This window comes from Ictalurus punctatus, chromosome 7 (assembly GCF_001660625.3).
Source record: "Ictalurus punctatus breed USDA103 chromosome 7, Coco_2.0, whole genome shotgun sequence".
NCBI lineage: Eukaryota > Metazoa > Chordata > Actinopteri > Siluriformes > Ictaluridae > Ictalurus > Ictalurus punctatus.
Window position 1 is genome coordinate 12,412,600 of NC_030422.2, and position 15,000 is coordinate 12,427,599.

A 15,000-nucleotide genomic window follows, 5' to 3' on the forward strand; every position below is an offset into this window, starting at 1 on the left:
ACAATAAACAAATTTACCCTAATATAGGGATACACTAAATATATGTATTAAATACAATAACATCATCATAACCCCAATACTATAGATGAAGAACAATAAGTAATTATACAGAATATAACTCATCACTAATCACCACTATCTTCATTTAACTTATTCACATATAATGAAAAGCGGATTTATTTTACTATTCAACTGTAATTAACTTTATTATAATAGAGGAGATTAGAAAGTAAAGTATTTATAATACAGTATAAAGTGAGGAATGTCCAGCTCTCATCACACACAAATCAACAACATCAACATCATCATCATCATCATCATAAACAACAACGCTGCTGCTGTTTATTTACAGCTCATAATATTGTTATAGTCATGTTTACACTGTGTGTGTGTGTTCCAGATGTTCCTCACAGATTCAGCTTTACACAGCAGCATAAACACCCCAATACGTAAATAAAGAAACAAACTAATTACAGAGATGAATATTAATGAATATAACATTATTATAGCATTATAACATTATAACAGTCAGTGTGTGTGTGTGTGTGTGAGAGAGAGAGAGAGAGAGAGTAAACACTGACTGCGTGGCTAAATCACACACATTGTAATGAACATTAGATCAGATAATGAACATTAGATCGGATTATTGTCGCGTCACTGCGCCGTGTTTAACTCACTGCAATTTAATAAAACGCTGTAAAGCTAAAAGCTGGTGAATGTAAACAGAATGCTGACGTTAGCCTTATGCTATGCTAAGCTAAGCTAGCACACACAATGTTAGCATTAGCAGTAAGCAGGATAACTCACACTGCCTCCATCTTTAATGATGATTTTCTTTGCCAGAAGAATGCTGCGGTTCAGCCGCTTTTTCTTCTTTTTCTCTCCGGTCATCGTTAGCTTATATCCATCCTTTTAGCACAAAGACGGATGGACCTGCCCCAGTAGCTTAGCTTAGCTTAGCTCAGGCTAGCCGGATATTAGCCCAAAACAGTTAGCTTCCCCGCTAACTGAATGATTCAATTCTCCAGCTCACTGTAGCACGATTACTGTTTCCACTTCCGTATTCCGACAAATCCCGCCTACTTCGCTTTGATTCGTTACTATCCCTCTTTTCCAGCGTTATGATTGGCCAATTATATTCCACCTGCTGCGCTGTGATTGGTTAATAGTGCACACTCACAGCCGCTGCCCAGGTACTATATCATTTGCGAATTTATTTATTTTTGTTTGTTTGTGTATTGATTTATTTAACCTTAACTCGTAAACTAAAACAATAGATTTATTAATGCATTGTTTCTGTGCTTTAATTTGATTATTTTTTAGATGACTGGATCTAAACAAAGCAGCTGATTGAGAATAAATTGTTAAAGCTCTAATTTGTATTCTGATAAATCCCTTTTTTTCTGTTTAATTGTGACACACACACACACACACACACACACACACACACCGGATAATGCACTGACCGTTACTCTATAATTTAATCTAATTATTATTGTTTCATGAAAAAAAAACATATCTCAGACTTTTAAAAGCTTAAGAAATGTAAAGTTTGAGAAAATGAAAACATTAAACATGATCATCATAACAGAGTGAGTGTCCTACACAATCCCACACAAATATATTAAAGATTATAAAAAGAAACACATTTATATTAGGTTTAAATATCACAGGGATAAAGATAAAGATTTCATAATATTTATTTATATTTTTAAATGTATTTTTATGTGGTGTGTAACAATAAACATTATTAACGGAGTATATCGAAAATCTCTGTTAAACATGATCATTTTCTTTTTTATCCTGCAATTATTATTTTTTTTCCTCATAGAAACAACATAGTTATGTTTCTTACCATATAGTTCACTAAAATCCAAATAATTCAAAATGAATAATAATAATAAGAGGAAGAAGCGGTCATTGGATCTCGTTTGCAGAAATATTTTCTTTCAAAAAATAAAAAACACATAAAAAGGTCAGTGTAACCTTAGAATAAAAATTTCAGCAAGTGATTTTAATTACTTTCATTATTATTTTACTTTACATTTTAAAAGTGAATGCCACTGCAAATGTGAGAATTATTTCCTGTGTAATTTCTATAGAAAGCAACAGACTGAAGAAAGTAATATAAATCAGTCTAAAATGCACTGTTTTTGTTTAGCCGTGTATCTAAAACTGTTTAAGATGAAAAGGTTTAAATACTGTAAGATGAATGTAATGCGTATAATTCATCATGTCTTTTATCTGTTATAAACCTTTATAAAGTCTTTATAGCAGGCAGCGCGTCCTAACATGGTGACGTTAATCAAATATATCTAAATTAAACACACGAACAAAGACATCTGTATGAAATGACACTGATCTACTTATTTTTATTTTCCACAATATACAAGTTTCTCTGAGAGAGAGAAACACACACACAGAGAGACACACAGAGAGAGACAGACAGACAGAGTGAGAGGGAGAGACAAAGAGAGAGAGAGAGAGAGAGAGACAGACAGAGAGAGAGACACACACACACAGAGACAGACAGACAGAGCGAGAGGGAGAGAGAGAGAGACAGAAAGAGAGAGAGAGACACAGAGAGAGAGAGACAGACACACGCACATACACACACACACACACACACACACACAGACAGAGCGAGAGGGATAGAGAGACAGAGACAGAGGGAGAAACAGAGAGAGAGAGACAGACAGACAGAGAGAGAGACAACACCTAGGTTAATCGACACAGACAGGGAGGAAGCTGGAGGGCGGATAATGAAGATGATGGTGATGGAGGTGATGGAGGTGAAGATTCAGTTGTGTTTTCATGAATAAACGCAGGTGATCAGGTTCAGTAAGGGCTGCGGAACACGTTATTATAAACTCCAGTGTGAGTTAGAGTTGATAATCCGTACAAAAGACTCAACTAATAAAAAAATAACAATAACAGGAAGTTGCCTTTCTGGTGACATCGTTGCATAATAAAGCGAGGATTATTCAGGTGAGGGCGTGGTGACGATATTATTATTAGCTAGGAGTTTCATTTCTGACTTTACTACAGGCACCAGTTAACTCTTCTCTTACGGATTAGCCATCGCGCGGTAACATCGCCATCGCGCTCTATTACACTTCTGTAATATTAACCGCCAAGTGTTTACGGTCTGATCAGCACTGTGTGTAAACACAGTTTTAGCTGGGATTCAGCTAACTAACCAATGCTAGCTAGCGGTTAGCACACAGTGACGGTCAGGGCTCTTCATTAGGTCACGCTGTAGAGTCTCCACGCTATTTTATTTTCAGTTTATACACTGATTCTAATAACAGCACTAACCAGTTAGCAACTTTAGCTCTTCCAGTGACAACATTACAATTAGAATTGAATACATTATTTTTTAAACAATCAGCTAGCTAGATATTTAGCTCCTACTAGAATGCTAGCTAGCTAGCTTGTCGGTGGAACCACCGCACTCTCCACACCAGCCAGGTCGTGTGCGCAATGTTAACTAGCTAAACATAACCACAGCGACGACTTCTGGCAAAATCCCAACACAAATATGACTGTAAATGAAGAGAAAGAAAATATCTACTGCACACTTGGCTAACTCTCTGTAAACAGTCCATGCTAACAGTATTGCACATGGTGTATATGGTGGTATAGCGAGTGATTAGCGCTACACGCCTGATTGTTTAGATGCTAAACGTCGTCATCTATAAAGGGGATGTCGAGGTCAGTAAAGCGTCCGCTCGATATTAAATCTCGGCGGCCATCTTGGATGAGACACGTGGGCAGAGCATCGACTTGTCTCTGAGTTCTGTGATCATGCGGTGTTTTCTCCTCAGGAAGCTTCAGTGGCTGCGTCACGCTCCGCTGACCTGCAACAGAAACTTTCTATTTACATCATGTAGCATAGCATGCAGTCACAGGATGGTGCGCTAGGGTTAGCTTGTCTCCATAGCAGCGCTAGCAGAGATTAGCAGCAGCAACAGCAGTTAGCAATTACTAAAAATAGCTACTTATGAAGAGAACAATAAGGATTCAGACTGAACTACAGCTACACTGAGAGGAACCTTCTTGGAGCCCGAGAGGAACCTGATGAGCGGAGCCACCTTCTCCTCATGCAGTGACGTCATGCAAAATTAAAATGAAAAAGCGTCTGTACCTGTTACTGACCTTCCAAGCCCAGGTGAGTGATTTTGTCCTCGAGAGGACTCTCAGTGCTCACTGTGCTCTCACAGTCCAGGTTCTCATTATCAGAACCATCCATGTCCGGCAGCCTGTAGGCCAGTTTATTCCTAAAACACAGAGATAAACACGTCACACTCTGTTTACACAGCATAACACGCTATGATGCTACGTCACGCTCATTACACTCCGTTTACACAGCGCTAACACGCTATAATGCTACGTCACGCTCATTACACTCCGTTTACACAGCGCTAACACGCTATAATGCTACGTCACGCTCATTACACTCCATCTGCCAGATATTGTATTAAGTAATATAAGATATTAGAGCACAGTGTATGCTAATGCTAACAGATTGTATGCTAAAGTAAGGACTGACTTCTCGTGTTTTATAGATCGGATCCTCTCAAGCAGCGTGTTCTCCACATCTGAGTCCGAGCCGTCTCTTTGAGACACGTCCACTTTCCCCTTCGGGTTCTCCAGGACCTGAGACAAGAAGACACACTGCTGTGAGGAGCACAGAGAACAAAACACACACACACACACACACACACACACACACAGACACACACACACACACACACACCCACACACACATTCACCACTTTCATCATCAGGTTTCTATAACAACAGCTCTGAGAAGATCATTAAAAAACTCGTAACAGCTCACACACACTGCTGTGGTGTAAAACACCTGGGTAAAGGAAAATAATCAGCCTCCAGGTGCTAACTACATTAGCATGCTAACTGTACTAGCGCGCTAACTGCATTAGTATGATAACTGTACTAGCACGCTAACTGACCGTGTTCTGTCTGCGCAGTGTGAGCTGTTTAACTGCCAGAGCCTCGGCGTGCTCCAGCTGCTGGATCTCCTTCATCTTCTCGTCAAATCTCTTCATCTGCTCCAGGATCAACACCTCCAAACACCTACACACACACACACACATTATGCACACACACACACACTATGTGCACACACACACAAATTATACACACACGCACCTTATGCACACACACACACACACACACACACACACACACAAATTATACACACACACACACACACACACACGCGTGTTTAAAGCGGCGGTGTGTGTTCTCGGTGTGTGTAGTGAAGTCTCTTACAGTGTGGTCTTGGGCAGGTCTCTCATGCTGAGCAGCGGGTCAGAAACGTCAGGACAGCGCAGGACACATGGAGCAAACACGATGGCCAGAGCGTTAGCAGACATCCGGTTATGAGATTCCTCCTTCGCCACCCTGACAACACACACACACACAATTCACAAACTTTCAAGCAGCACTGTATGTAGGGAGTGTGGTTTAGGACACTCACCTGACCAGGTGGAAGATAAGGCGCTCCAGCGTGGTGTAGTTCGGAGAAGGAAGTTCCTCTAACTTCCTGTAAATAGCTCGCAGCCTCTCTGACGTCTCTGGGACATCTGAGGGAAAGTAAGAGAAAACCTACTCACTTCCTGTCCATGACATCATCATGTGACATGAGCAGCTTCAGCAATGTGTGTGTGTATGTGTGTGTGTGTGTGTGTGTGTGTGTGTGTGTGTGTGTGTGTGTGAGTGTGTGTAAAACTGTATAAAATGGGAAACACACACCGGCAGCATACAGGAAGTCATTGTAGAGGTTAAAGGTCATCAGAGGCTCAGGTAACTCCCGTAACCAGCACTTTATCAGCCCCGTAACTGTGTGGATCTGATAATTATCCAGAACGGTACTCTGAGGACCTGAAACACATACACACCAAAATTTTATGCCTGTTTCTATGGCAACAATCATCATCACAACAGTTTAGAGTGTGCATAGTGATTGATTCAGAGTCACTGAGGGCATCTGCTATGTTGTGTGTGTCTCACTCGTGTCCAGCAGCTGATGAAGCTCTTTAGCTTTCAGAGTGGAGCCTGATTTGCGGTAAATCCCCTCGGTGTAGAGTCCGTTCATCTCCACATGCGCCAGCAGCCTCTCCAACACACAGGGCACGGGCTCTTCCCTGCTGGTCAAAGTGGGTAAGTGCACTCCGAAGTACACAGTGACTTTACCAGCTTCAGTCTGTAACACACACACACACACACACACACACACACACACACACACACACACACACACACAGGTGTTCACAGGTGATCAGAGTCGTGCTGTTATTCAGTACAACAGCATGAGTGTGATGTCGCTACTATATAACAGTTCTATAAACAAGAAATTAATATTCAAAGAAATATAACTGGTGTGATTTTTTAAAAACGTAATCTTCTTTGTCTTTGTAGTCAAACTGAATGAAACATTTTTTTGGTTTATTTTGCAGACAGTTTGTTAGCTAAACTATATATCGTGATACGCATCACATATCCTAGAAACGTCCGCAAGGACCGTGACGTGATATTTTTGTCATATCTCCCAGCCCTACTGTTCTACTGAATATCAGAACATCCCTCATCCAATCAGATTAGTGGATCAGAACTTACTGCTGAAGAGTGTGTGTTAGTGATTACGGGAGGTGTGTGCTACTCCAGCTGTTGTAGTAAATAATCATTATTGTTACTAGCACTGCACCAGTAGGGGGCGGTGTGGTGTGTTTTAGAGGGATAACACACTGGCTGATCAGCAAGCCGGTAGAAGTAATAATACTGCGTCTTATAGTCCGGAAAATACAATTACGTGATTAATTTGTACTGGAAAATCACTTACCTTCTTATCCAGGTGTTTGGAGCAGGGTGTTGTTATCTTATTCATACACTTCCTGTGACACACCATCTTACACACTGAAAATCACAACACACACACTACAGATTACTGACGTGTAATGTCTCTCAGATCACACACTAATCACTATATCATCAGCCCACTGTGGGCCTGTCCCAAACCACACTCCCTAGCAGCACTATGTGCACTATGTGTTGTAGGAGTAGAGCAGTGCATTGTGGGTAACTCACTGCTGCACATGCAGGCTTTCTCCATGCACCAGATGAACGAGCCGCACATGTCACATGACTGAACGATGTTAACTAGGTACGTACTGAATGAGTGATCCAGCGGGCTGTCAGACTTCACACACACACACACACACACACACACACACACACACACACACACAGTGCACTAAAGTGTAGTACAGACTGTCAGGATCAAGTGTATAAATAAAATAATACAATATAAATAAACTTACACACTTATCACTCTCTCTCATCCTCTTCATCTTTTTCGTGGGCTGATAAGAAAAAATATTATAATATACAGTATATTAAAATAATTCTAATTTATATAGGGCACAGCGAACATACACTTTAATATGTGCATTTAATATTGTGCTTTAATAATATGCAATAATAATAGTATTCCTTCTTATGCTTCTAATTATTATTATTATTATTATTATTATTATTATTAATAACTATATGAGTGTGTACCTTGTTGATGTCAGACATCGACGAGACGCGTTTAATCTCGGCTCTGATAAAGCCGTCCAGCACCGACTGGAATAAATTCACCACCAGCGGCACCTCGTCCTTCTTCTTCTGCGCAGCTAAACTCGCCACTTTAGTTTTGTATCCCTGCAGCAGGCCTTTATAACTGATCTGAGGGTTCTGTTCAAACCACATGCACACACACGCGCACACACACACACACACGTGTGAACAGTGAACAATGAGTGAACAGTGAGTGAATAACGAGCGAACAATGAGTGTGTTCCTCACCGAGAGCGAGTACATGCTCTTAATCGTGTCTCTGAACTGCATCGTGGCCGTGAAGAAAATCACCTCCGTCTCTGAGAGAGACTTCACCCTGGAGTGTAGCTCATTCATCTGAAGGTAACACGCACCAAACACACAAACACGCACCAAACACACAAACACGCACCAAACACACACCAAACACACACCAAACACACAAACACGCACCAAACACACACCAAACACGCACCAAACACACAAACACACACCAAACACACAAACACACACCAAACACACAAACACACACCAAACACACACCAAACACGCACCAAACACACACCAGACACACCAAACACGCAAACACACACCAAACACACAAACACACACAAACCACGTGCCAAACATTACCAAGTGTCCAGGATCTGATTGCAGAATAAGTCAGTACACACCCAAACACACACAAACACACACACACACACACACACACACACACACACACACACCTGATTTCCCAGGAACTCGTCGAGGTGGCGCAGTTCTGTTGTGTCGGTGATCTGGCGGTTGAGTGTGGCGTTACTCTGCTCCCTTATTTGTGTCCCGCGGCTGATCCTAATACTCTGACGTTTCCGCTTGGCCAGTGAGGACGGAGACGCCGACGTGGGGGAGTTACTGTCCGACCTCTTAACTACAGATCAATCACAACATACACACAAAATAAATAACAACACCATAGACATAATAGACAGATAGACAGACAGATAGACAGAGTAAAGCTGAGTGCTGTTACACTCTTCTCTCTCGGCGAGGGTCCTGGCCATCGTCACGTTTCCGTCCTGAGGAGTGAGACGCTTCTTCTGACCCAAAGGGAAATACCGACCAAAAAACCCTCCTCTGGAAAAAAAAACAAACAGACACCAGGACATGAAATAAAAAACACTAATGCATTCATTCTTCTCTCTTCTCCCTTCGTTCTCTTTCTCCTCACTCCACTCTTCATCTGTCTTTTCTTTTTTTATTTCATTCATTCATTCACTCACAGTATCATCTTTCCCCCCCAAAAAAAATATTCTGATTGAGAAAGAAAACATATTTCCTGTGACATAGAAACAATACCATTCTCATTTTTTGGTATACAAACATATACACACACACATGCATACATACACGGTGTAGAAAAGAAAAACTCAATTAAAGAGTACAATCAACTAAACAACCCCCAACCATAGAGATCAGGGCGAAAGAAAAACATATCACCAAGATGGATACATCACAGAAAGTCTCCACTTAGACAAATGACTCTATGTAAATCTTTGAATTGGATGAGCGCAAGATGAGCATGAGAAGTGGTAGACTGTATCCTCCCTATAGCACGTTCCCAACACTCTTCACCTGTGTGTTCTCCTAACTCCATTTCCCACGCACTGTATCATCTTATTCATTTTCTCATTCTTTTTTCCGTCGGCCTCTATTTCTTTCTTGTCTTCCTTTCCTGCTTTCCTCATTTGTTATTTATCCTTCCTTTCTTTTAGCTAGCAGGCTACATTACTGATGAGATTTCATATTCCACATTTTCTTTATCATGAACCTTTATTTGTGAGGCCGAATTGCAATGCTTGGGATTAGTGGACGAGCGTCTGGTCGATGAAATATTCAATAACTTCTGTCTTATTTTCTCTGTTAAATGTAATGAATACTTTTCCGTTTATCAGCATGACTCACTTTTCCGGAGCGAGTTGCTGTGGTGAGGGTGTGGCTTCACTTGGGCTCTGCAGCACACTCGATTTAGATCCATCAGGCAGCTGAAAGTAAAACAGCCTCATTAACACACACAAACACAAACACGCACACACACACACACACACACACTCTGTCTCTCTCTCTCTCTCTCTGTAGCCCATGCATCCAGCCTTGAGGAAAAAATCCGATTATTCAGCATTTCCAGTAAAAGCAGCACTTCAGCGTCCCGCCTGATGAAACACACAGTGGAAGTTTACACAGAGCTCCTCGTCCCCAGAACTCCTCCATGCTCCAGAAAACCCAGAGAACAAGAACAGCTAAACAGGTTGACTGCTTTATCTGTAAAGCTGCATCATGAATCCTGAGAAGCATCAGCACGTGTACAGCTTCCTGAACTGATCAGTAGGTTAATAATCATTGACAGCGTTCCCACCACCGCATGCTGTAAATACACCATGATTGTTCACCTTTGACCTTTTTCACTAATAAGAAGTCAAATTTGACATCGCTAAGAAACAACACTAAGCAGAATTTTTGTCCTGTAGTAATTAGTGTTAAAGTTAATTACACTCAACCTAAAAGAAAAAATAATTAGTCCGGTTTTTTAAATGAATAATTAGAGTGTGTTAAGGAGGTGAGTGATGATTAATCATGTAAATCTGGATGGATATCGAGTGCTTAAACAGATGAAATGGTCCGGTTAATTGTATTAGTGATATAAACCGGGACAGGATTAAACTTCCTTGTGAACTTTCTGTAACGGAGTGTGTATTAACCTCACCTCGTTTCGCCCTCGACAGCAACGACATCGTCGCTAACGTGAAGTGATTTCTGCGCTCACGCTCCCTCACACGTGCTACGACTCGCTTAAACACCGCTGTGCTACTTCAACACAGGTGTGACCAGTCGCTTGTAGCATGTTAACTAGCTGCTTTGCTAAAATATTGCTAATTATAATCACACATTTGCTAAATGGACCCGTGTTCTGATTAGCTGTTGTTGTTGTTTTTTCAACTAGCTAGCATGGTCATTTTTTAGTTAGCTAGTGTGATCATTAGCTGATTTGAGGAAAAAAAAGACAGACAGTATGAAACCTAGCTAATTTACATACTTTACTTTTTAACTATTTGATATTTTGCTTTCTGGTGTTCTGTCAACCTGTCATGCTAATTATCTGGAGTGCCAACTTGATATAATAATAATAACAATATTAAACTAGCATGCTAAGTAGCTGGTGTGTCACCTAGCTAGCATGATAAATGCGATCATTTTCTGATTTGGTGAATGGTGATAACGAATTCTGTGAGCGTGCAAATTCCCTGTTTTCTTCTTAGATAGCGTGATGCCTGCCTCGTGTGCTAACTAGCCACTGTGCTAACTCACTAGCAGAGTAATGTGATGCAGTTTGCAATACCTTTCCATTTGACTGACCATTAAATAAACCTGCAGCAATGCCTTCTGGGTCATTTTTTTCTGCTGAAGTCTATAGTGATCAAAACGTTTCACTGGAGCTGATAAAGAAATAAAGTAGCGCAGTTCTGGAGAAAGAGAAGTTGAAATTGGAGCGTTGTATTCTGTACTGGAGCACAGCCTCGGAGTTTCAGCTTGACTCAGCAAAGAGTCTTAGATCATGTTCAGCACAACGTGACATCAGTCGTGGTTCTGTTTCTGAGGTGCTGAGGTTTCACACTTCACAACAACTAACAACAAAAGTAAAAGGCCAGGAAACCAAACCAACAGCGATAGAGACACAAAGCCATGATGAAGAGAGCAGCAGCACTGGTTCTGTCAGGGGGTTAATACTTTAGTGCACATGCTGAGCTTCAGCTGCACTTCCTACGACACCCTTATTCACTCTTTATAACTGTTATCATGTACCTCATTATAACTGTGCTCTTAATTCAGAGGGGTACAGAACGTCTTCATTAACCGTCTTCTCTGCGAGACACGAGGACGTCTTTGTTTATTAAAGTTGTCATGGAAACCGAGGTTCAACTGTTCGTTGCTGTGTATTAAAGGTGCAGTCTGTAACATTCTAAAGTATTTCAATTCAAGTGAGAAAACGTCATATAAAAACTGCTTTAGATCCAATTAAATAAAATAACCTTGTTTAAAATAAAGCCTGATAGTAAGATAAGAGCATCTTAAAGTCTCAAAGTTCACGCCATGTTTTAACTTCCATCATTAGGAGCTTCTGAAGCACATTATGTCGTCGTTAAACCGGTCGGGGATGTGGAACGTTCCGAAAAAATCTTCACGTTGCGACTGATTTCTGACCCGGAGAAGATGAGCAGCTCTGAGCAGAACTCCACACGAGAAGGAAATCCGATCATACCAGGGGAAAGAACTGAAATAGAACACGGACAGGGCACTGCTTTAAATTAACCACATGCAGAAAACACAGCTCACTGAAAAGCAAAACCTTTCCTGCACTGCATCAGGGGATTCAATCACTGTATAGCATCGTTTCCATAGCAACACCAGTCACGTTACATGAATATAGATATGAATCTCCTAAATCAGTGCATAGCGCTATGAGCACAGTTATAATGCGTTATAAAGACGGGTGTCACAGGGAGTGTTCGCTGGTCTGTGTTGCAGGTCACCTGGGTTTTATGGAGCACCACAGGGGCGCTGGAGTGAAATGAGATGCCCGGGCTGAATGGAGGAAGTGGGAAAATCCAGTAATCCTCACAGTCCTCTGTGCCTTTCAGCATGAGGCCGCTGCGAGCGTGAGCCAATCGACGCTTGTGTCTTGATCGCCTACGTCTACGCAGCGTCACCTATGTTTCCCAGACAAGGTTCTGTCATCATCATGCTCAAGGAAACGTGTTCTGGTTCTCGCACACAGCAGGGACGAGAACACGCTGAGGCTGAAACGTCAGCAAACTGAAGCAGATTCGCAGGAAAAATTCACAGCTTTCAAACGGACACTTCACACTCGGGCGTGTCTCGTTAAGCGCGTTACTGAATAATCACATCCAACACATCGAAAATCTGTCAGGAGATTGGAATTAACGTTGAAAGTATATTTCATTTCATTTTCCTGTGATTGAGAGCACTGATAATCAATTCGACTTCATTTATCAACACTGTATATCTTTATCATGAACATGTCCATAAATAATAATAATAATAATAATAATAATAATAATAATACTGCTGAGGGAAAAGAGGTCCACTTCTCCTTAAGATCCTAGTTTAGGAGAATTCCTTGGATTAGACATTAACATCTGAACAATATTTGATCAGCACTGATGGAGTGTAACTACAGCACACACTGAGGTGCTGAGGGTTATAATACGCATTATAACCCTTCATGATCTCCCTCATGAAAAATCTACTCTGATTAAAATGCTGTAAAGTTGGGAGACTTGTAATGTTTAATACATATTACAGTTAATGTGTGTGTGTGTGTGTGTGTGTGTTATACAGTACCTCGGTGTTGGACGGAGACATACTGTCCGACTCAGATGAGCTCAGATTGGTCAGATTATCCAGGGACATTGAGATTCCTCGAGTCCTGAGTTAGAAAATGAGTTTATTCCCGTGTTTAAGTCGATTATAAACTTTATATACAGTGTAATAATGAATAAAAACAGGAAAGAGGTGCAATGTAGCTGCTGTCATTAGGGGTCCAAGCACAGACGGTTTAAGAGCCCTAGGGCGAGTGTGTGTTATTATTTCACACGCCACTGAGGCCCAGAGAACCGTTCACACGCTTTAAATAGTCTAGCGCCACCAACAGGCCAAAGCTGTGTGACGTGTTTGACCCATGTGACCCGCGTGGCCTGTGTGACCCGTGTGGCTGTGTGGCCTGCGTGACCCGTGTGACCCATGTGGCTGTGTGACCTGTGTGACTCGTGTGGCTGTGTGACCCGTGTGGCTGTGTGACCCGTGTGGCTGTGTGACTCGTGTGGCTGTGTGACCCGTGTGGCTGTGTGACCCGTGTGGCTGTGTGACTCGTGTGGCTGTGTGACTCGTGTGGCTGTGTGACTCGTGTGGCTGTGTGACCCGTGTGATTCGTGTGATCCGCGTGAGGCGCTGCATTTACAGGATGTAACCAAGTAACAACCATCATAAATTCTGCACCGCTGAGTGCTTGGACCCCTGATCATCCATTTGCAAACGAGTCCTACTTTAATCTGCTCATCCCGAGGTTGCTCGTCTCCAAAACCACAATGTCACTCCTTCGCTCTCTCCACTTCTCCACTTTCTCCCTCATGTTGGCCGGTTTGGAGCGCTGCAGCGTCATCATGCCAAGACCATTGTCTGTATTTGGATCGGTCAGAGAGTCCGGTTGGGGTGGAGCGGCAGGGACCGAGGTGTCTCTGTCCATCTTCTTATTCTCTCGTCTCTCCCTCTGCTCCGGGACGCTGCCTCGGTTCTGCTGGTCCTTGTCCCCAAGGTTCTTCACGCTCTCGTTCTTTGCTGGCGTTTGGGACGGTATCGGCGGCAGCGGCTTTATTTTACCGTCAGGGCGTGGCAGCAGCGTCTCATTCCTGCTGTCCTTACTTTCTGAAGTGCCCTTAACACCATCTACCCTACTCACTCGCTCCTCCTGCAGATGCCTGGAAAACAAATCAATGACAAATTAAAGACTCAAGCCTTCGTTACTGTTCCTAAACCCCCCGATCCATCCAGCTGTGATGATGATGATGATGAAGATTAATGGTTGTGTACCTGCGATTCTCTGCGCTCTGTTTCAGCTGCTGCAGGTTCCTCAGGCTCTCTCTCTGCCGCAGGTACTCGGCTCGCTCACGAGATTCTCTCCATGCTTTCTGGATCACCGCGGCTGCTCTGCACTGGGTCGACACTCGATAACCTCGCCATGACCTCTGACATCACAGAACCCAAAAATATAATAAACAACCAGTCACCTACACTGACACAGATGAGAGAACCGGTATCACCATGTTCAACACCTTATGGTTTAGTAAAAATAAGTTTGTAGAACAGACACATCAGATACTGAAAGCTGTGGTTAAAAACACAACTAGCATAGAAACAAACAAACAAACAAATCTTTAAATACTTTCATTTCCTGTTCTCACAGTCTGAGATCTGAATTCCACTTTCAGAATTTTTATGCTTAGGAACATTTATTAAGTTGAATTAATATCAATATTTCATATTTATTTCATTCTTTATGTCAGTAAGAGAAAAAAACTCCATTTGCTTTAGTTCAGTCGTTGTCTGCAGAGTTTAAAGCATTTCAGTGAAAGCAGATGTGTGTCTGTGTGCATGTTAGTGCATGTGCGTGTTAGTGTGTGTGTGTGTGTTAGTATGTGTGTATGTGTTAGTTTGTTGCGTTTATGGCTGTGGGATTGAGAGCTAAATATATTGAGCTCGGCTGTCATCTATTGTTTCTAATGTAGTCTAAACCTGAGGCAGTGTAATAAACCCTGATGA

At 42.0% G+C, this 15,000-nt stretch overlaps 2 protein-coding genes across 7 annotated transcripts in view; both read right to left on the reverse strand.

The window, feature by feature from the left end:
- The window catches only part of mfsd14a2 (major facilitator superfamily domain containing 14A2), a 9,860-nt gene extending 8,753 nt beyond the window's left edge, over positions 1–1,107 (reverse strand). The window contains exon 1 of the mRNA XM_053681178.1: positions 808–1,107. Within this exon, the coding sequence (XP_053537153.1) occupies positions 808–891 (84 nt within the window). The 5' untranslated portion in view covers positions 892–1,107. The remainder of the gene's footprint in view (positions 1–807) is intronic.
- A 1,240-nt stretch (positions 1,108–2,347) lies between these two features.
- The window catches only part of myo9b (myosin IXb), a 32,964-nt gene continuing 20,311 nt past the window's right edge, over positions 2,348–15,000 (reverse strand). For 2 of the 6 annotated variants that reach the window (XM_053681174.1, XM_053681172.1), the window contains 20 exons: positions 14,272–14,426; positions 13,728–14,159; positions 13,027–13,111; positions 12,195–12,371; positions 9,571–9,650; positions 8,639–8,742; positions 8,355–8,536; positions 7,876–7,983; positions 7,588–7,764; positions 7,347–7,388; positions 7,114–7,225; positions 6,869–6,942; positions 6,040–6,232; positions 5,782–5,910; positions 5,507–5,612; positions 5,299–5,430; positions 4,977–5,100; positions 4,553–4,680; positions 4,159–4,280; positions 2,348–3,860 (listed from right to left, as the gene is read on the reverse strand). In XM_053681174.1, coding sequence (XP_053537149.1) covers positions 3,682–3,860; positions 4,159–4,280; positions 4,553–4,680; positions 4,977–5,100; positions 5,299–5,430; positions 5,507–5,612; positions 5,782–5,910; positions 6,040–6,232; positions 6,869–6,942; positions 7,114–7,225; positions 7,347–7,388; positions 7,588–7,764; positions 7,876–7,983; positions 8,355–8,536; positions 8,639–8,742; positions 9,571–9,650; positions 12,195–12,371; positions 13,027–13,111; positions 13,728–14,159; positions 14,272–14,426 — 2,841 coding nt within the window. In that variant the 3' untranslated portion in view covers positions 2,348–3,681. Of the gene's footprint in view, positions 3,861–4,147; positions 4,281–4,552; positions 4,681–4,976; positions 5,101–5,298; positions 5,431–5,506; positions 5,613–5,781; positions 5,911–6,039; positions 6,233–6,868; positions 6,943–7,113; positions 7,226–7,346; positions 7,389–7,587; positions 7,765–7,875; positions 7,984–8,354; positions 8,537–8,638; positions 8,743–9,570; positions 9,651–12,194; positions 12,372–13,026; positions 13,112–13,727; positions 14,160–14,271; positions 14,427–15,000 lie in introns of all 6 variants that reach the window. The other 4 variants (XM_053681173.1, XM_053681177.1, XM_053681175.1 and 1 more) reach the window with 3 other exon arrangements.